Consider the following 20388-nt stretch of genomic DNA (forward strand, 5'->3'; position numbering starts at 1 on the left):
ATCTTTTCTTGAAGCCAAAGATATTCTTACCATCTCCAACGGCTCTCCTAGGCCATTACACAATCATTACCTTCTTGGTACCGAGACCTCATCGTTATAAGCACTATTTACACATCTTTTTTGAAACTAACAGCAACAGACTTCAAATACAACAGTTCCTCCCAACACGTCAGGTAACTGCTCAGCCAACAGAAATGTTGGAGGGAAGAGGTCAGGTTCAGATGCTGAAGGATCTCCCAAAGCTTTTACTGATCGAAGATTCCTCAGTTACCCATGTAGATGGAGCCCAGCCTATTCCTTTGGTCACTGTGGCTGTTTTCTGCCATCAGGAGTTATTTGAGACTGGTGCTGCTTGGCTTGTAGCCTAGTCTCATTGTAGTCAGAGTCCCTGTGTTAGTTTCCTGTTCCTGCTGTAACAAATCATCACAAACTTAGTGGTTTAAAACAACACAAATTTATTCTCTTACAGATCAGAAGTCTAAAATCAAGGTATTGGCAGGGCTGCATTCCTTCTGGAGGCTTCTGGAGAGAATCCATTTCCTTGCCTTTTCTAACTGCATTTCTTGGCTTGTAGCCCTTCCTTACATTACTCCAACCTCTTGCTTCTGTCATGACACCTACTGTGGTCAAATCTCCCTTTGCCCTCCTCTTATAAGGACACTTGTGATTACATTTAGGGCCAGCCGTGATAATCCAGATTAATCTCTTGATCTCAAAATCTTTAATCCTTAATCAAGATCCTTAATCTACACAACTGTACACATCTACAAAGTCCGTTTTGCTATCTAAGGTAGCGTTCACAGGTTCCAGGGATTAGGATGTGGACACTTTGGAGGACCAGTATTCAGCCTGCCCCCGAACCATATATATTTCTTTGCACTGCCTTGGTGAAGGGAGAGAGCACCAGCAGGGTCACAAGGTTTCAAAGTGTTCTTAAATTAAGATCTACAGAGAAGTAGGTAAATTCACGTCTATAATCAGTTATCACTCTGCGACCATCATAAACCTCATTTCCATTAGCAATGATCACTCTCTCCCTCCCACCACTGCTTCCTTTAAAATGCTCTGTAGGCTGAAGTTGAACTACTTATTACTCCCTCATCTTAAAAAACAAATTATTTGAAATAGTAAGATGCATGTTTTCTACAGAGATGAGATGTTTTTCTCATAAGTCTTTGATCTAACAGGCATGGTTGTGGTCTGTAGCATGCTTAGAATGTAACAGCACTTTAACAATCCATATTCTGCAAATTACCATCATATCCTTTAGCACATTTGGGCATAGGAAAAGGAAGGTCTTGTTATTTCAGTCGTACAGATGAGTAAACTGAGGCTCAGAAAGGTTAAATGAATTGAATAGGGTGGTCATACAATGAGTTACTGGCAGATCCTGGTTCCAAACCTGATGTTCTTTTCACTGCTCTGTTCCCAGGCCAAACTCAATCTCAGAAGGCTGAGGAGGAGCTAACCGATCTTGGGATTTTAATACATCCTAGAGTTGGCCTTGAAATCCCTACCTCCTGAGGATGAAACCCACTTTTTTTTTTTTTTTTTGCGGTACATGGGCCTCTCACTGCTGTGGCCTCTCCTGTCGCGGAGCACAGGCTCCGGACGCGCAGGCTCAGCGGCCATGGCTCACGGGCACAGCCGCTCCGCGCCATGTGGGATCTTCCCGGACCGGGGCATGAATCCTTGTCTCCTGCACCGACAGGCGGACTCTCAACCACTGCGCCACCAGGGAAGCCCGAAATCCACTTTTTTGAGGTCCTACCCAGAAGTCAAAGCTAGGGGCAGATTGGGAATTCAGGGGAAGGTCAGGGTTGCTGGCAAGTCAAGGGTACAGTAAGAGGGTAGTTAGCACTTATGGAGACGTAAGAGTCTATGTTTGCTGTATGTGCCTATTTAACTGGTAGGCAGCAGCAGGGGTGCTACTGGGTACTCAACCTAGAATTAGGCCTGATTTCTGCGAGGGGAATTCTAAGAACATCAGGGATAGCTAAGAGTGGCCTGGCTGGGTCTCTTATTCCCAGGTCTGAACACATAATTTGAGGAAGCACAGTAACTCCAAAGCCCATGCTCTTTTACACTGGCTCTCTGGAGTCTCTTCTCGGTCTTGATTTCCATGACATTTCAAGGGATAGTAGCCAAGGCCCAGTCTCGGCAGCCACACTGCCTAGGTAAGCCCAGCTCTGCCACTTACAAGGTACGTGACCTTGGGAGAGTCACTTAAGCTGTGTGTGCTTCAGTTCCAACATCTGCAAAATGAGGATGATAATAGTATCTACCCCAATAGGGTTAAGGATTTTAAAAGTTATGTTGGGGCTTCCCTGGTGGGGGGCTGCATTGGGTCTTCGTTGTTGCACACGGGCTTTCTCTAGTTGTGGCGAGCGGGGGCTACTCTTTGTTGCGGTGCGCGGGCTTCTCAATGCAGTGGCTTCTCTTGTGGAGCATGGGCTCTAGGCACATGGGCTTCAGTAGTTGTGGCGCGGGGGCTCAGTAGTTGTGGCTCACGGGCTCTAGAGCGCAGGCTCAGTAGTTGTGTCACAAGGGCTTAGTTGCTCCACAGCATGTGGGATCTTCCTGGACCAGGGCTTGAACCCTTGTCCCCTGCATTGACAGGCAGATTCTTAACCACTGTGCCCAGTATCCTGGGCAGTCTTTTGCCCAATCATATATCTCCCTTTTCTTCTCAGTACTTGAATTCGGGTGCATTTCTTTTTTGTTCACTCATATACTCATTCAACCAGTAATTCTCAGCTACCTGCCATGTGTCAGACATTGAGCTAGGCTTAGGTATACAAAACTAAGTTGGGCTTGAGGAGCTCAGTCTCCTGGTGGTGGGGAAGAGGCACAGAAACAATTATAATATGATGAGGTAAACACTGTGATAGAGGTCTCTACACAAAATCCTCACTAGAATATAGTAACAAATGCAAACTGCTATAGGAGTTGGGGAAGATTTTTGAGAAAATGTAATATCTGAGCCATTTTTAGGACAAACAGTTGAACCACATTGCAAAGTGGGAGAGGTGGGGGAGAGAGAAGGGAAGCAGGAGTTTGTGCTAAGAAGTTCAGTGTGGCTGATGTGTAGAGGAAAGGCATGAAGACTAGCACTGTACTATACAACTTTCTGCAACAATGGACATTTTCTATATCTGTGCTGTCCAATAAGGTAGTCACTAGTCACATGGGGCTACTGAACACCTGAAATGTGGCTAGTAGGACTGAGGAGCTGAATTTTAAATTTTATTTCATTTTCCTTAATTTAAATTTAAATAGCAAGCGGCTACCTTATTGAACAATATTGGTTTAGGCACTGGATAAAGGACAGGACTCTAGGCACTAGGAAACCACTGAAGGTTTTTAAGCATAATACTAGCATAGCTAAATATTTGAGAAAGGGAACACTAGCAGCAAGACAATGGATCGGAGGGTAGAGGACTTAACATAGAAACCTTTGGTAGGCATCAGCCACATGGATGAAATAAGTGGAACTTACATGTTATTGGTAGAATTCACTGGACTTTGTGACTATTTCAATGTGGGAAGTAAAAATGAGGAGAATTAACTGAAGTTTGTAGCTTGAGCAATGGGTGGATGCCAACAATTGAGATAGGATTAGGTTTGGAATGAGGGTAATGAGTTTGCTTTTGGGGTACATTGAATTTGAGGTGCCAAAGAACTATCTAGGGGAATATGACTACAAAACAGGAAAAATATTAATCTGGAATTGTGAAGGTGGGGCTTATAACTATTGGGGGTTATTAGCATATAGGTAGTTGTTAAAGGTATGGGAGTGGAGGAACTCACCCCAGGAAAAAAATGTAGAAGAGGACTGGATGGACCCTAAGGAACTCTAAGCATCAAAGTGTGGTCTGTTTCAACTTGCATCATAATCATATGGCATGCCTGTTAAAAAGATTCCTCATTGTGAATGTATTTAATGCCACAGAATATACATTTAAAAACAGTTAAGGGCTTCCCTGGGGGCGCAGTGGTTGAGAGGCCGCCTGCCGATGCAGGGGACACGGGTTTGTGCCCCAGTCCGGGAAGATCCCACATGCTGCGGAGCAGCTGGGCCCGTGAGCCATGGCCGCTGAGCCTGCGCGTCCAGAGCCTGTGCTCCGCAACGGGAGAGGCCACAACAGTGAGAGGCCCGCGTACCACAAACAAACAAAAACAGTTAAAATTGTACATTTTATGTTACATATATTTTTCCTCAATAAAAATTGCAAAAAACCCCAAATCAAACCAAACCAGAATCCTGAGCCCCATTTCTGACCTGAATCACAGTTTCTAGAGATGAATCCAGGACTCCCCAGGTAATGCTTATGCAAATTAAAATGTGAACCAATTGCTTAAGGTGTAGAGAGAAACTAAAAGATTGGAAGAGAATAATGGCAGAGAATGGCAGAGAATTAAAGGGAGCGTGATTCAATAAGGAAGGAGTCAATAGTGTTGAATGGTTTCATGGCCCAGGAGGAAGACTGAAAATAGGCCTCAAAATATGGCATTCAGGTGGCTACTGATGAATGGGAGATGAGGAAGCAGAGGTGGTGGCATGTATTCTTTCAAGGGCTTTGCTCATGTACGGTGGTGAAGAGATGGAGATTGCATAAGGCTGAGAGGGAGATAGGACACAGGAAAAGTTGGTGGTTTTGAAGGTGAGAGAGAACTGAGCATGTTGGTAGGTGGACAGGAACGTTCAATGAGGCCAAGGAGACACCAAGGGGATCCTTAATAAAATACAATTTGGGAGAGGTAGTAGAGGTTGGGATCTGGAACTTAGGCAGAGGTTATTTGGGTAAAAGCTCACTGGGTAAGTTTAGAAGTGAAAACAAGGGAAGATGAAGGGGTTCAAGACTGAGGGCAAGAAAAGACTTCCTGACACAGTAAACAAAAATGGCACTAGTTGGTGGTTAGGTCACCTGCTTAGATGAATGGAGAATGGAGCAGGAATAGAGTCAAGAGCCTGCCTGCAGAAGGGTAAAAGTCTGGAAGAGTCACTAGGATAAAAGTGATCAGGAGCAGCAATATAAAAAGACTGAGAAGTAGTATTAGAGCCTAATTGAGACTGGAAATGGCACCAACCATACAATTATCCTGCACAAAATAGAAAAACTGGTTTTCCTAAATGAAGGTTTTGGTTCCATCCTCCTATTATTTAGGAACTGCTCTGGCTTCTGCTCTCTCTGCATAAAGTTCAAATTCCTTAGTAGGAACTTTTACTAACTTCTTCAAAAAGTCCAACCTCTCTTTGGTGGTTCAGACTCTCTTGTTCCCTGTTCCTCCTTCTACAGCATCAACTCAGAAAACAATAGGATCTTAGAGATTGTGAAGCTCATCAATCCAATCTCCCTTCTTAGCTAGGTATGTTTTGTTTTTCCATCTTCTCTCCACCAAATCTTCTCTATCTTTCACTTTCCCTTGAAGTGGACTCATGGGTGTTTTAAAAATCAACACCTGCCACACATCAGTGACACCTATCCCACAGCACTGACGCTGTAGCCATCCAATTGTAGGCTGCATTTTGTGTAGGCTTCTCTGCACGTATTCCCACCCCCCATACCGGTGTATGCCCCCCACCTCCATACTGGTGTGCTTTGACAGAGGACACTGACAAAAAAAGTCCTGAATTAACTTACTCGCTGGCATGTTTTCTGTTTTGAGCTTGGGTGAGGTTCCTTTTCTTGAGTTGAAACCTCCATGGGTAGAGTGGTTAAAGGCAGAAATTTCTTTCCTACTCCAGATTCACAGGGTATTCTCAACCATACTCAAGTCACTTTTATTATATATAAAATATAATTGTATGTATTCTACACAATCCCACTTCATTCATTTCATTTGTACCGGTTGGATTTTGAGTTCATAATTTAATCTTTTAAACATCTTTTAAATGCTAGTCGATGCATCTTGGTTAGTACTGTATCTGTAACTGCTGTGCTCAGCCTGGGCATGTTGGAAACTTGACCTGCTCTGGAAAGATGTTCTTCCTACCAAAGCTTCTCCTTTAGCCAGGCCAATGACTTTTCATTCCAGATTGTATTGTGAGGTTTTGTCTCATAGACAGGATGAGTAAGTCTAGAAGAAGCCTGAAGGCAGATCAGATTTAAGGAGCCCAGGGAAGGGACATTCTAAGGCTAACCTGGTCTAAGTCTTCCTAAATAACCACCAAAAGCAGCCCCTTGCATATCCCAGAACCAGGGTCACTTTCTCTAGGTCATTCCAGATAGGACAGATCATTGCCTCACAGGTATATTCTCCTCAGGGATCATCCCCCCAAATGAGGAAGATGATGATTCTTTTAATTGCATGTCCTGGACATTTAAAAAGCTTCTGCCAAGTTTTAAAGCTGCCTAACTATCAGGAGTTAAGGAGAATGAACTTAATTCTTTGTATAAACCCCTTTCAATATCTCTATCCTCCCTCCCATCTCATTGTCTCCAGAATCTTATTCTGTTCCTTTCTTTCCCTTCTTCTATCAGTGATTCAGGGATCGGATGAGTCTCTGTGGCTTGTTTTGCCCTGAAGAGCAGAAGGCTTCGGTCCCAACTGGTGTTGCCGAAGCAGCATACTAATTCCATGCCATGGTCCTGGGTCAAGATCTGCACAATCTGATTAGCCATATCACCTCGGATAGCTAGGGAGCGGAAGTGGTCAAAATCATGGAGGCCCAGCTTCCGGAGACGCCTTGCAGCTGCCCGATAACACTTCCAGGGCTGTGGTTCCACAAGGAGGTAGCAGCACAGGGAAGAAAGGTGGGCCAGGAACTCCCAAAGGCCTTGGTCCCCATGGTTCAGATGAATCCACATGGTTATTGACATGCAGAAGCCAATATCAAAAACTGAGCATCCAAACTGGCTTAAGAAAGAGCTCAAGAGAACTTTCCGGGTCCTGTGATTCATGAAGTCCAGGGTGATAAAGGTCAAGCCATCAGGAAAAGGGCATTCTTTTTCAGCTCGTTCCACCAGGACTGGATCTATGTCGCAGCAGAGGAGATGGAGCTCTCTTGAGGCATCTGAGCAGGTCTCCCCATCATGTAGGGAAAGGAAATGTTTGTATAGAGCCACACTCAGATCCTAGAGGAATCCAAAAGAGCTTTGTCATTGCAGCTCTCAACCAGGGAATGGAAGAGAAACCTATATCTCTTATCCTCCCATTGAGACTGCCACTTATTCCTGGCTTTATAGGATGTAAGGTTGTTAAACTATAGCCTAAGCAGGTTGCCCCCCAAAAGTTTTCCACAAAGCAGGCTCTCAGTGCCCTCCAGGAGTCTCAGGCTGTAATGCATTATCTCCATACTTTCCTGACACTGATGGGCTGTGTGGTTGAAAGTTACAGCCCAATGGATGCAGCAAAGGAGTCCAGAGCAGTATTTTCCAGCTTAAGTAATACGCTGGTAAGCTCACTATCTTTTTCTTTTTTTGAGTATCTCAGACCCCAGGGAGGAGGAAAAGATTTCAGGGGCATAACCAGTGCTCCTTGCCAGGAAGGTGAGGAACAGAGCAAGCACCACCTTATAAAAATCTACTTCTCAGACCTGTGGTTGGGAAAGTCTGCATTCCAAAGTCTTCATTCAGCCTTCACTCTACAGCTTCAATTTTGCTACATGTGTTATGTTTCACCATCCCCTTCTGAGACTTATTCTGCTTTTGCATCCATTACCTGCTGACCTCCTTCTAGCCAAATCCAATGATTTGTGATTTTCACCATCTTAGCACATTTTTGACTATTAAACAAGTCACTATTTCCTTTCTCTAACTTTGACTTCTATAACCATTATAACTAACTCAAATTCATGTTCTGTTTTCTTAAGGCATTTTTCTATTCACTACCTCATTTGCTCTGCGCAACAATCCTGTGAGGAAAATATTTATGCCCTTTGTGCAGGTGAAGAAAGTGTGGCTGGAAACAATCCAGATGTCCAATAATAGTAGCATGGATTAAGACGGAATACCAGATAGCAATTAAAAAGGAAGGAATTCAGCTCAGTGCAGCAACATGGATGACTCACACAAATACATAATGCAGAGTAAAACAGCAAGACACAAAAGAAAATACATGGCAAGCATCCATTTATATGAAGTTAGAAAATGGACAAAATTAAACTACACTGTTTACGGATACAAAAATAGCAAGCTATAAAGAAAAGAAAGAAACAATAATAGTAAAAGTTGGGCTCTCTGGGTGGAGAGGGGCGTTTATGAGCAGGGAAAGGCATATGGGAGACTTCTTGGGGTGCTGACAATGTTTTATTCTTGATATAGACAGTAGTCATAAAGATGTCTGCTTTATAATAATTCATAAAGTGTGAATTTATGTTTTGTGCACTTTTCTCTATGTGTGGCATAGTTCACAAAAAACCTGTATTTTAAAAATTATGGTTCAGAGGCTAGTGACTTGTCCAATGTCACATGGTTACTACATGGCAGGATTTAGGCAACATTAAGTTCTTTCCTCCACACCAGGCTTCTCATACTTCAATAGGCATACACATCACCTAGGGATCTTATTAAAATAAAGATGTTGATTTAGTAGATCTGGGTTGGGGGCGGAGATCTGTATTTCTAATAAACTTCCAAGTCATGCTGATGCTGTAGCTCAAGGACCACATTTTGAGTAGGAAGATTATGCTGCTTAAAAATTTCTCCCCATCTTTCTATTTATTTCTCTGCTGTCTTCCTCCTCCTATCTGATCTTGGGTGTGCCCCATGTTTGACCAGTCATTTCATCACATCAGTCCCTCCTCTACCACATCTCTTAATCCTCTCCATCCTCAATTCCCCAATCCTAGAGACCCCTGGAAGCTTAAAAAAGAAAACACAGACTCAAGGGCTCAATCCCCAAGATCCTGATTCAGTAGGTCTAGAGTACAGCCTAGGAGTTCCTAAAATCTAAAATTCTAAAAACAATGCACCCCCCAAATTATCACACATCTATATTATGAAGCTGCTAAAAAAGACTGTAGTGACATGAGTGATCTCCAAATTATTAAATGAAAAGCAAGGTGCAAAAGAGTGTGCTATTATTTGTAAGGTGTATACTCAAGAAATTATAAACAGCAGTTCCCATTGTGTAGGAGAAGAGGATTTAGGGTCAGGAGTAGAGACTTGCTTTTTACTATATGCCCCTTTGTATTTTGAATTTTTTTTTTTTTTTGGTCTTATCAAGTGCAAGCATCTTTTCTTAAGTGCAAAATAAAAAACTCCCTAAAGGTACAGCCAGGTTTGGGAACCACTGCCCTAGTTAACTGCAACTATGTCCTGGCCCCCAAGGTACAAGTATACTACTTTCAACTTTAAAATCTCCTGTAGTTTCCTAATGCCTTTCATGAAATCCCAAGTCTTAAACCAAGTCTCTTTACCCCTTTGATCTGCTATATCAACACAGTAGAGAAATGTTTGCAAGAGACAGCCAGACACCCACCCATCTGCTCATTCCAGTTTTTTAGCCTGTGTCCAAATGTCTCCCTCCCATTTACCAGCCCTGTGCCTACAGCCCTCAACCCTCTACCAAATTCTCTTCTGCCTAAGGCCAGAAGCACGATAAAATCTCCTCATTCCCTCCCACTCCGGGTCTGGAATGGAGTGAGGGTACTAACTTTTTGAAGCATTTGTAATCATGGGGTCAGAATGCCTGCTCCTCTAGGATATCCTAGTGGCTACAAATAGGTGTCAGAGAGACATTTCGCTATTTTGCTTGTGGTTTGACTATAATCATTCTTACGCCTAAAAATACTTTGTGGTAAGAAAATGTGGCAATGCCTTCCTCCCACAGAATACTTTATTTTTCTTTCTCGATCTTCTTCCCTGTACTCAGCCAACTGATTGCTTTTAAAATAAATATCCACTTGGCTCCAGGGTCCATTCTGCACCGTTTCACACTAATCTTAATTCCAGGCATGATTCTGTCACCCTTGGCTCCCAGTAAACCAATCCCAACCCCACGCTCCCAAACTTGGGTCTCGGTAAGTCCCCTCTCCCCGAGCCAGGTTGCCAGCCACGCTGGACAGGAGGCAAGCGCTGGAAGCCCAGGCACAGTGGCCCTTCCCACCCGGCGTTCTGCCAGGAGGCCGCAAGCGCGGAGGCGGGGACGCAGGAATTCGGAACGTAGTTGAAAACGATTCCTCCCCAAGATTCCTAAAAGAGATGGTGCTGGGACCCTAGAGGTGAGGTAGCAGCAGCACGGGGTCGAACACTACGCCTTTAAACTCATTTTGGGAAAGTTGTGAGGGGTCTGGTGCCACGCCCTGGCCGGAACCCCAGGGGATGTGGAGGCTGCCAACCTCTCGGCTCGACCGACGTCCGATCCCTCCCCCGTGACTCACCCCGGAGTTACACCCCACGTCGAGCCCCAGGATCGGCCTTGTCTCTGGACTCTGAGGGAAGAGCCGGCGAAGCAGCTCTGGAGGCAGGAGGCGGAGCCGTTGCTCTGGAGGGTGGAAGCGGGAATAATGAGGGAAATTTCCGAATGGGGCGGCCCCGGGTTCCAGAACTCGCGGTTCCTCTTCCGCCGCGGTCTCTTCAACGCCCCCGGTGGCTTGCTTCATGGACGCCGCCATTAGTCTCAGTCTGGCCTCGGGGTCGCCTCGGAACCGGAAGTCGGGAACCTGCAGGCTCGGCGAGCGCGGTCCGGGCTCCAGCGCGCCTGCGCTGCATGGCAAAGGCGAGTGACTATAAAAGCGGCCTCCGCTGAGCCAGCGCAGAAGTTTGGGGTTTCCGTTGGCGTGAGGAACCCTCGCCATAACATGGGAGGTGGTTAGTAATATTATCCCGTTTTTCTGGTGAAACAAGCTCAGAGAGGTTGAGTGACTTGCTCAAGCTGACATAGTTTCAACTTGGGCTACCCAGAACAAGGAGTTTGTTGGGATTTGGAAGTCACTTTTGGTCCACCGTCCTTCCTTTACAAATGCATGTGAGATCCAGAGAGTAGGAATTACTTGTCCAGGGTCACACGCGAATCTGTGACGCTGGAACTTCACCCGGTTCATCCTGTGATGCCAGGAACTATGGGTCACTCGAGGTGCCAGAAGACCTAGATGGCCCTGCCTGCCACATGGGTCAGGTGGACAGGGGCAACCGTAGAGTGTGAGCTCTTGAGAGGCAAGGACTATGCCTTAAGAGCCGGTGCTTAAGAGTGCTTACCAGGCGCTAGACACCTTGCTAAGACCTTTACATGTATTTATTTAATTCGCACACCAACCCTGTGAGGGAAGAACAGTAACTAATATCCCTTTTATATAGATGAGGACATTGGGGCACAGCAAAGTTAGTAACTTGCCCAAGGTGTTGCAGTTAGAAATGATAGTACCAGGATTTGACCCAGGCACTTTGGCTCCAGAGGACGTACTTGCAGCCATTATGTTATTCTCAGCCTGAATCCCTTATACCTGCCATAATGCCTGACCCAAAGATGCTTAGTAAGTACATGCTGAATGAAAACTCAATATCTACAAATGGTATTGGGAAAACTGGTTATTCATATGCAAAAGAATGAAAGTAGGCCCTTACACAAAAATCAACTCAAAATGGATTAAATGTAAGACCTGAAACTGTATATCTGCTAGAAAAAAAACCATAGGGGAAAGGCTTCAAGACTGATCTTGGCAATGATTTCATGGATGTGATGCCAAAAGCACAGACAACAAAAGCAAAAATAGACAAGTGGGACTACATCAAACTAAAAAGCTTCTACACAGCAACAGAAACTACTGACAGTAAAAAGGCAACCTGTGGAATGGGTGAAAATATTTGCAAGCCATTTACTGATAAGGGATTAATTTCCAAAATATATAAGGAACTCCTACAACTCAAAAGCACAAAAACCAGTAACTTGATTTTTTTTTAATGGGCAAAGGACTTGAATAGACAGTTTTCCAAAGGAAGGCGTACAAATGACCAACAGGTATATGAAAAGATGTTCAGTGTCACTAATCATCAGGGAAATGCAAATCAAAACCACAATGAGATATCATCTCACACCTGTTAGGGTGGCTATTATGAAAACAAAAACAAAAGACAAGAGGTATTGGCAAGGATGTGGAGAAAGTGGAACGCTTATGCGTTGTTGGTGGAAATGTAAAATGGTGCAGCCTCTATGACAAACAGTATGGATGTTCCTCAAAAAATTAAAAATAGAACTACTACATGATCCAGCAATCCCATTTCTGGGTATTTATCCAAAGGAATTGAAATCAGGATCTCGGAGAGATATTAGTGCTCACATGTTCATTGTGACACTGTTCACAATAGTCAACATGTGGAAATGACTTAAATGTCCATCTGCAGATGAATAGATAAAAGAAATGTGGTATATACATAAGTAGAATATTATTCATCTTAAAAAAGAAGGAAACCCTACCATATGTGGCAAAATGGATGAACCTTGAGGACATTATGCTAAGTGAAATAAGCCAGTTACAGAAGGACAATTACTGCATGATTCCACTTATATAAGGTATCTAAAATAGTCAAACTCACAGAAGCAAAGACTAGAATGGTAGTTACCAGTGTCTGGGGTGAGGGGAAGGGGGACTTGCTAGTCAACTGGTATAAAGTTTCAGTTATGCAAGATGAATACATTCTAGAGATCTGCTGTACAACATTGTATCTATAGATAACAATACTATACTGTACACTTAAAAACTGGTTAAGGGCTTCCCTGGTGGCGCAGTGGTTGAGAGTCCACCTGCCGATGCAGGGGACACGGGTTCGTGCCCCGGTCCAGGAAGATCCCACATGCCGCGGAGCGGCTGGGCCCACAACGGGAGAGGCCACAACAGTGAGAGGCCCATGTACCGCAAAAAAACCAAAAAAAACAAAAAAAAACTGGTTAAGAGGGTAGATCTCATGTTAAGTATTCTTATTGCAATGAAATAAAATTTTTTAAAAAACCCAAACTCCATACAGGATGCAAGTAGGCAACTAAAGCCAGGTCTGATTTGGGAAAACTGAAAAGGAAGAAAGAAGGGAACTGAACTGAAAGAGACCTGGTGGAATGGAACTAGGCAAAATGTGGGCTGAGCCAGAGATAAGAAAAAAAACTGAGCTGGTAAGAAACTGCGCCGAGGTGGTAGGATGGGGCATGGCATCGGCCTAGGTAGCAGGTTCAAGTCAGCAGCCGGGATGGGCCAGAATATCTAGCAGGGTCAGCCAGGGGTCTGCAGAGTTGTGCTGACCTCTCCCCACCTGGCCAGCCATCTTCAAGGGGCCTCCAGCTTCATGAGGCCAGCGATTTGCTGGACTTCTTCCAAGGACTGAAGCATGACTCCTGCAGACAGTACCATCAGAAGTTAAAATAGGCCCTGTCCCTTTTCCTCTCAATTTTTACTTCATACTTTCATCTCTGTCTGATCTATCAGACAGAGAGGACATAAGTTAATGACCAAAAGTCACAGTGGGATTGAATTAACCACAATATTCTGCACAACTTCTAGAAAAAGGGGGGCAGGGGAGGGTGGGGGAACAGCAGCACCACCATTTCTCTCTCCAGTGTTTGACAGATTTTGGTGAGCTGAACTTACCCCGTTTTGTCACTAGATGATGCTAACACAAACACTTGGCAACCCTTAATTTCCAAAGAGCAGGAATCACCTTGCTTTTGTAGGCAGTTTTTTCTTTGCCTGTTTAAACACAGTATATATATATTTGCCAGTAAAGAGTTTAATTTCATCAAGGACATGGGCATGGTTTTTGAGCTCTCAAAACACTGTTCACCCGAAAAGAAATAGGCAATAGTCCTAGGTGGTGAATGGCAGGTTCCTCCTGACCCCGGGAGCCTCAAGAAGTAAAGATAGGAGTGGGCCTGGTAATGTTACTGGGGACCTGAAGTGCCTTAGAGGTGAGCCCATAAAGAGGCATTAGAGTTTGACTCAGTCCGGGGACTTTTTGAACCTGTGCCCATTTTTCAGAGCCTGATCAGCCCAAGTGACCTGACAGTGCTCAGCTGGAGCCTGGGGCCTGAGTAACCAGCCCCAACACCTCAAATAGCTGTAGTAGCACCTAAGAGCATGCTCTGCACTGCAGTTGGCTAGATTTTGTGAAGCCTGATGCTTATACAATTGTGTGGGTGGGCAGTGCTTTAAAGAAAAAAATTACAAACAAAGATAGGTATGAAAGTGAATATTTACAATGAGAAAATAAATCACAACAAATTACAATTTTTAAAAAGCTGACAAATGCCACAAACATCGCAAAAAATCCCATAATTGATGAATCAAATGCCAGTCACATTTGAATATTACTATTTTCTTACATTTTTTGTCTGCATACACTTTGATTGCTTCTTCACATGGTAATGATTTGAAAATACCATTTTACTAAGAGGACTAGAAAGATGATTCAGACTTATCAAATTTGCCTTTTTATTATTTAATCATTTAGAAAAGTTTCTTTCAGGTTCACAATTTGCTATTGGCAATGTCATGTAAATGTTTAGGTTTTTTATCAAATTGGGGAAAAACCTTGATCAAGTTTCTTTCATCTAGGAGCTATACAATCTCAGAGCATTTCAAATTTTCTTGTGCAGGGACTGTGCTCTTCAAATTGACTCGTTTACTAACCAATTTGTCTTTGAAAAACCTCATTATAAATGGTGAATTATGAGTTTTTTATTATTTGCATTGATATCAGTAATTTGTTGTCAAGTCATCAAAAGGTATAAAGATAGGAGTTTTGATAAGTTGTATTTTGAACAGTTCTTATCAAAAGAGAAAAGAATGCATATATAATGATATTTGCTGTGTTATTGAGTATATTGCTGACACAACAAAATTTGTTTTGACTGGATGTCAATAAGGACAGGATCCTCTGCTTATATTTTTGTACAGCTGACAAGTAGAAGAGTTTTCTTCAGACTAGCTTCTGGCCTCATACATTTCTTTTCTTTTCTTTTTTTTAAAGAAAATGTGTTTATTTTTTCAATATATATTCTTTTTTTAAAATTAATTTTTATTGGAGTATAGTTGATTTACAACGTTAGTTTCAGGTGTACAGCAAAGTGAATCAGTTATACAAATACATATATCCACTCTTTTTAGAGTCTATTCCCATATAGGTCATTACAGAGTACTGAGTAGAGTTCCCTGTGCTATACAGTAGGTTCTTATTAGTTATCTATTATATATATAGTAGTGTGTATATGTTAATCCCAATCTCCCAATTTATCCCTCCCCCGCCTTTCCCTCTTGGTAACCATAAATTTGTTTGTTTTCTACATCTGTGACTCTATTTCTGTTTTGTTTAGGTTCATTTGTACCATTTTTGTAGATTCCACGTATAAGCAATATATGATATTTGCCTTTCTCTGTCTGACTTCAGCTTCATATATTTTCAAAACTTGATTTTCTTCTACTCCCATACAATTCTGGTGCCAGGTGCAGAAGGACACATTTAGACCTTGATTTGAACCCTGGCCTTGCACCTTCAGGTCACAACTTCAGGTGAGTCAGCCCGGTGGGCAGATAAGAGATTCCTGGAGCTAGTCCTTCATCTGGGCGTCAGGTAATAGCTGTAATAGGTCAACTATGCATGGAAGTGACTGTAAACCATGTGAATAGATCCCAAACAGAGCGTATCCCCAAGTAAACTTCCCCTTAGCTGGATTCCAAGAATGCCTGTGGCCATTCCAGTGCCATCTAACACAAGGGGAAATGTGAAGGAGGGTAAGTCAAAGTGGAAACAGCAGTCTTTTTTTTTTTTTTTTTTTCCCCCAGTTCGCGGGCCTCTCACTGTTGTGGCCTCTCCCGTTGCGGAGCACAGGCTCCGGACACGCAGGCTCAGCGGCCATGGCTCACGGGCCCAGCCGCTCCGCGGCACGTGGGATCTTCCCGGACCGGGGCACGAACCCGCGTCCCCTGCATCGGCAGGCGGACTCTCAACCCCTGCGCCACCAGGGAAGCCCAGGAAACAGCAGTCTTAATCAACTGCAATTAAAATATCTTAACTTTTTCAAATTTTGTAAAATCAAATGACCTTGTAAACACTTAGAAAAATTTCTAAGGCCTTGGAAGGGTCCTGGGTATGAGAGAGGACCCTGAAGGTTGAGTTTCATTAGCTCCATGGTAAATCCATTTCTGTCCTGCACAGAACACGTATCCAAGCACAGTTAAAATGAAGAAGTATATGTAGAATTTGAAATAACCAAGTTAGGAACTATTCACATGCATAATGGCATCTATGGCCTCCCAAGGAACCTTGCGCAGCTGACATCCTGGCCCATGGTCCAGCTCATCCTACCCTCCCATCCTGTCCCTCTCTAATCACACCCCAGAGCCTCTGCTCAGTTCCTGCTCTCCCACCTCACTCACTACCTCCAGCTGGGGTTTGGGGGGGCCTCAGAACTGATGGTTAAGCAGGAATCTATGCATATTTTAAAATATTAAATCTCTTTTCTCCCAGAAACAATGTTCCAATAAGGGACTCATACCTGGACTTTTGGAACACAAACCATCTATAAATGGAGAATTTACTTTTTATTATGGTTGAGAAACACTGCAATTAATCCTTGTAGATTTTTAAACGACTTGGAAATAATATTCATACAATTTATAAATGTATGGATATGCAAACCTCTCATTTTCAGATGAGGAAACTGAGACCCAGGAGGTAAAGGCAATTTCTCCAAAGCTGGAACCGAATTAGTGAGGGTAGGTTAAGTGCTGTAACAAACAACCCCCAAATCTCAGTGGCTTACCACAATAAAGGTTTATTTCTCCCTCATGTCTCAATTCAATGTGAGTCAAGGGTAGGGTGGAAGGGGCCTCTGCTTCTCAGAGACTTCATGGACCCATCTAGAAGCTTTAAAAAACATATGGAAACATTAAAAAACATCTGGAAACATTTCACTGGAGGCAAATAAACACATGAAGAGTTGTGAAACATCACTAGCCATTAAGGAAATGCAAACTAAAGCCACCATGAGCTATCCCTATATATCTATTAGAACATATTGAAACATATTGAAAATAGAAAATAGAAACATATTGACAACACCAAATGCTTGAATTCTTGGATGCAGAGAAATTAGATCTGTCATGTATTGTCGGTGAGAATGTCAAATGGCACAGGCATTCTGGAAAATAGTTTGGCAGATTCTTAAAAACAAACAAACAACAACTGGAATTGGGAGGAGTGAGGATTAACTGTTCATGGATATAGAGTTTCTTTTGGGGGGACAAAATGTTCTAAAATTAGATTGTGGTGATGGTTTATTCATACCTTCTAAATATACAAAAAAAATATTAAATTGTACCCTTTATTTATTTATGTTTAAATATTTATTTATTTATTGGCTGCGTCGGGTCTTAGTTGTGGTGCGCCGGCTCCAGAGCATGTGGGCTCAGTAGTTGCGGCATGCGAGATCTTAGTTTCCCGACCAGGGATTGACTGGTGTCCCCTGCGTTGCAAGATGGACTCTTAACCACTGGACCACCAGGGAAGTCCCTAAATTGTACACTTTGAATAGGTGAATTATATGGTATGTGAATTATATCTCAATAAATCTGTTCTTAAAAAAATGAACATACACTTACCATATGACCCAGCAATCACACTCCTGGGTATTTATCTTAGAGAAATGAAAACTTATATCCACACAAAACCTTTATGAGACTGTTCATAGTGGCTTTATTTGTAGTAGCTAAAAATTGGAAAGAACCAATATGTCTTTCAGTAAGTGAATGGTTAAACAAACTGTGGTACATCTATAGCATGGACTATTACTCAGTGATAATACGGAATGAACTACTGATACCTGCAACAATTTGGATGGATGTTAAAGCATTATGCTGAGTGAAAAAAAATCTCAAAAAATACAAACTATATGGTTCCATTTATATAACATTTTCAAAATGAAAAAATCATAGAAAATGGAAAACAGATCAGTGGTTTGCTAGGGTTAGGGGGGTGGATGTGACCATAACATCGTGGCTTAATAGAGATGTTTGTGGTGGTGGAATGGTTCTGTATCTTGATTATTGCGGTGGCTACATGAATCTATGTGATAAAATGTCACAGAACTATTTACACACGTTGTACCAATGTTAATTTCCCAGTTTAAGTAGTGTGGTATAATTATATAAGATGTAATCATTGAGGGAAACAGTGAAGGGTACAGGGGACCTCACCATACCTTTTTGTGACTTCCTGTACATCTATAATTGTTTCAAAATAAACAGTTAAAAAAATAAGAGGAATTATTAGAGAATCAATATAGGAAGCAGTTACACCCTCACCCTCTCCACCACCCAATGTAGCCATCTATGCCCCCGCCTGCCTCTAACCCTGGCAGCAAAGTGGACAGGGTAAAATAGAGAATCTCTGGTCTGGGGGACACCAGCCCACTGGAGGAAAGGATAACCTGCTGCAGGCTTAAGTGAAAGTTTACACAGTGAATGTTGAAAACCCCAGATTTCTCGCCCTACCACTTTCCAGATAACTGGCAGCCAGGGTTACACCCTTCAAGTGGGAGGTCTGGAGGGCCTGCTTGGGGACATTTTTTTTTTTTTTAATTAATTTAGTTTTTGGCTGCGTTGGGTCTTTGTTGCTGCGTGTAGCTTTCTCTAGTTGTGGGGAGCGGGGGCTCCTCTTCATTGAGGTGCGCGGGCTTCTCATTGTGGTGGCTTCTTTTGTTGCAGAGCACGGGCTCTAGGAGCACGGGCTTCAGTAGTTGTGGTGCACGGGCTCAGTAGTTGTGGCTCGTGGGCTCTAGAGCACAGACTCAGTAGTTGTGGCACAAGGGCTTAGTTGCTCTGCAGCATGTGGGATCTTCCTTGACCAGGGCTGGAACCCTTGTCCCCTGCATTGACAGGCATTTCTTAACCACTGTGCCACCAGGGAAGCCCTGCTTGGGGAAACTTACAGACATCTGGGGTTTCTCTAGGGAAACGGCCCAACCAGAACTAGTGAAGCTCACAGAGACTACCCCACCACAAGCTCAGAGCTTTTTAGTGCCCCAGTCATTTTTTAAAAAATATTTATTTATTTATTTATCTATTTATTTGGCTATGTTGGGTCTTACTTGTGGCACATGGGATCTTCATTTAAGCATGCGGGACCTTTCACCGCGGTGCGCAGGCTTCTCTCTAGTTGTGGTGTGTGGGTTTTTCTCTCTCTAATTGTGGCGCACGGGCTCCAGAGCGCATGGGCTCTGTAGTTTGCATCTCATGGGCTCTCTTGTTGAGGCGCGTGAGCTCAGTAGCTGTGGTGTGCGGACTCAGTAGTTGTAGCGTGTGGGCTTAGTTGCCCCGTGGCATGTGGGATCCTAGTTCTCTGACCAGGGATCAAACCCCCATTCCCTGCATTGGAAGGCAGATTCTTTACCACTGGACCACCAGGGAAGTCCCCATTCTTTTTTAAATAGATTCCAAGTGTATGTGAAAGTAGAGAGAATGGTATGATTTCCATGTACCTGCTACTCAGCTCCAACAATTATCAAACATACAGCCAATCTTATTTCTTCCATACCTGTATACTTTCAATCTGTTGGTGCCCACCCTCTTTAAAAAATAAAACAAAACAAAAATAAAAACCTTACAGCTTATTTGTTGAAGAAATTAGATATTTCATCCTGTAGCATTTCCCATATTCTGGATTGTAGAAGTCATGTAATAATTTTCTCAACTTTTGTATTCTATATGAACTCTTGGTTAGCTCTAGAATCTTGTTCAGATTGAGATTTGATTTTTGGCAGGAAAACTACTAGGTGGGGATGTACTTCCTATTGTATCTCATCGGGGGGCCCACTCTTAAAGTAGAACAGATGACCCTAGATCATCAGACATTTGAGGAAAGTCTCTAACATGAAAAATAGAGTTCAAATAGCCTGGAAACAAGTAAGTCAGAGGAGCAAAAACCATGCAGGGAGAAGAAAAATATCCCCCAAATCCTAAAATACTAACATTCTCTATGAATTAAGAGAGATATTACAACCATGAAACAAGCTAGAAAAAGAACATTGAATCCAAGTGATGGTTATGTTTATCATAAAATTCTTTCAACTTTTCTATATGTTTGGAAACTTCTCACAGCAAAATATTGGGGAAAAAGAACATTTAAAGAACAAACAGAAGCGTTGGGAATTAAAAATGTGATAGCAGAAATGAAATACTCCATAGAGTAGCTGGAAGACAAAATTGAGGCAGTCTTCTACAAAGTGGAGCAAAAAAGGCAAAGATGGAAAATAGAAGACAAAAGATATAGTCTGGCTTAGGTGGTCTGATATCCAAATAATAAGAGTTCCAGAAAGAGAAAGCTGAGGGAACTATCAAACTATCTGTCAAAGAATTAGCAAATAAATCAAAGAACTAGCAAAGAAATAATTCAAGAAAATTGCCCAGAACTGAAAGGCCTATCAGTTGTATAATGGATAAAAGTAGTTTCCTTTCCATCT

The 20388-nt window shown here is 42.8% G+C and overlaps 2 protein-coding genes across 3 annotated transcripts in view; both read right to left on the reverse strand.

The window, feature by feature from the left end:
• Window positions 1–435: 435 nt before the first annotated feature.
• Window positions 436–10778, reverse strand: BCDIN3D (BCDIN3 domain containing RNA methyltransferase). The gene is made up of 2 exons (XM_004274354.3): window positions 10328–10778; window positions 436–7079 (listed from the first exon to the last, which is right to left on the reverse strand). Exons 1-2 carry the CDS (start codon window positions 10742–10744, stop codon window positions 6435–6437), a joined length of 1062 nt encoding a protein of 353 aa, XP_004274402.2. The 5' UTR covers window positions 10745–10778; the 3' UTR covers window positions 436–6434.
• Window positions 10779–11828: 1050 nt separating this feature from the next.
• The window catches only part of FAIM2 (Fas apoptotic inhibitory molecule 2), a 46673-nt gene continuing 38113 nt past the window's right edge, over window positions 11829–20388 (reverse strand). Inside the window, exons 12-13 of one of the 2 annotated variants that reach the window (XM_033436356.2) lie at window positions 16693–16796; window positions 11829–13269 (exon numbers count right to left, since the gene is read on the reverse strand). In XM_033436356.2, the coding sequence (XP_033292247.1) occupies window positions 16728–16796 (69 nt within the window). In that variant the 3' untranslated portion in view covers window positions 11829–13269; window positions 16693–16727. Of the gene's footprint in view, window positions 13270–14923; window positions 16797–20388 lie in introns of those variants that run through there. The other variant, XM_049694877.1, reaches the window with a different exon arrangement.

This window comes from Orcinus orca, chromosome 11, assembly GCF_937001465.1.
Source record: "Orcinus orca chromosome 11, mOrcOrc1.1, whole genome shotgun sequence".
Taxonomy (NCBI): Eukaryota; Metazoa; Chordata; class Mammalia; order Artiodactyla; family Delphinidae; genus Orcinus; species Orcinus orca.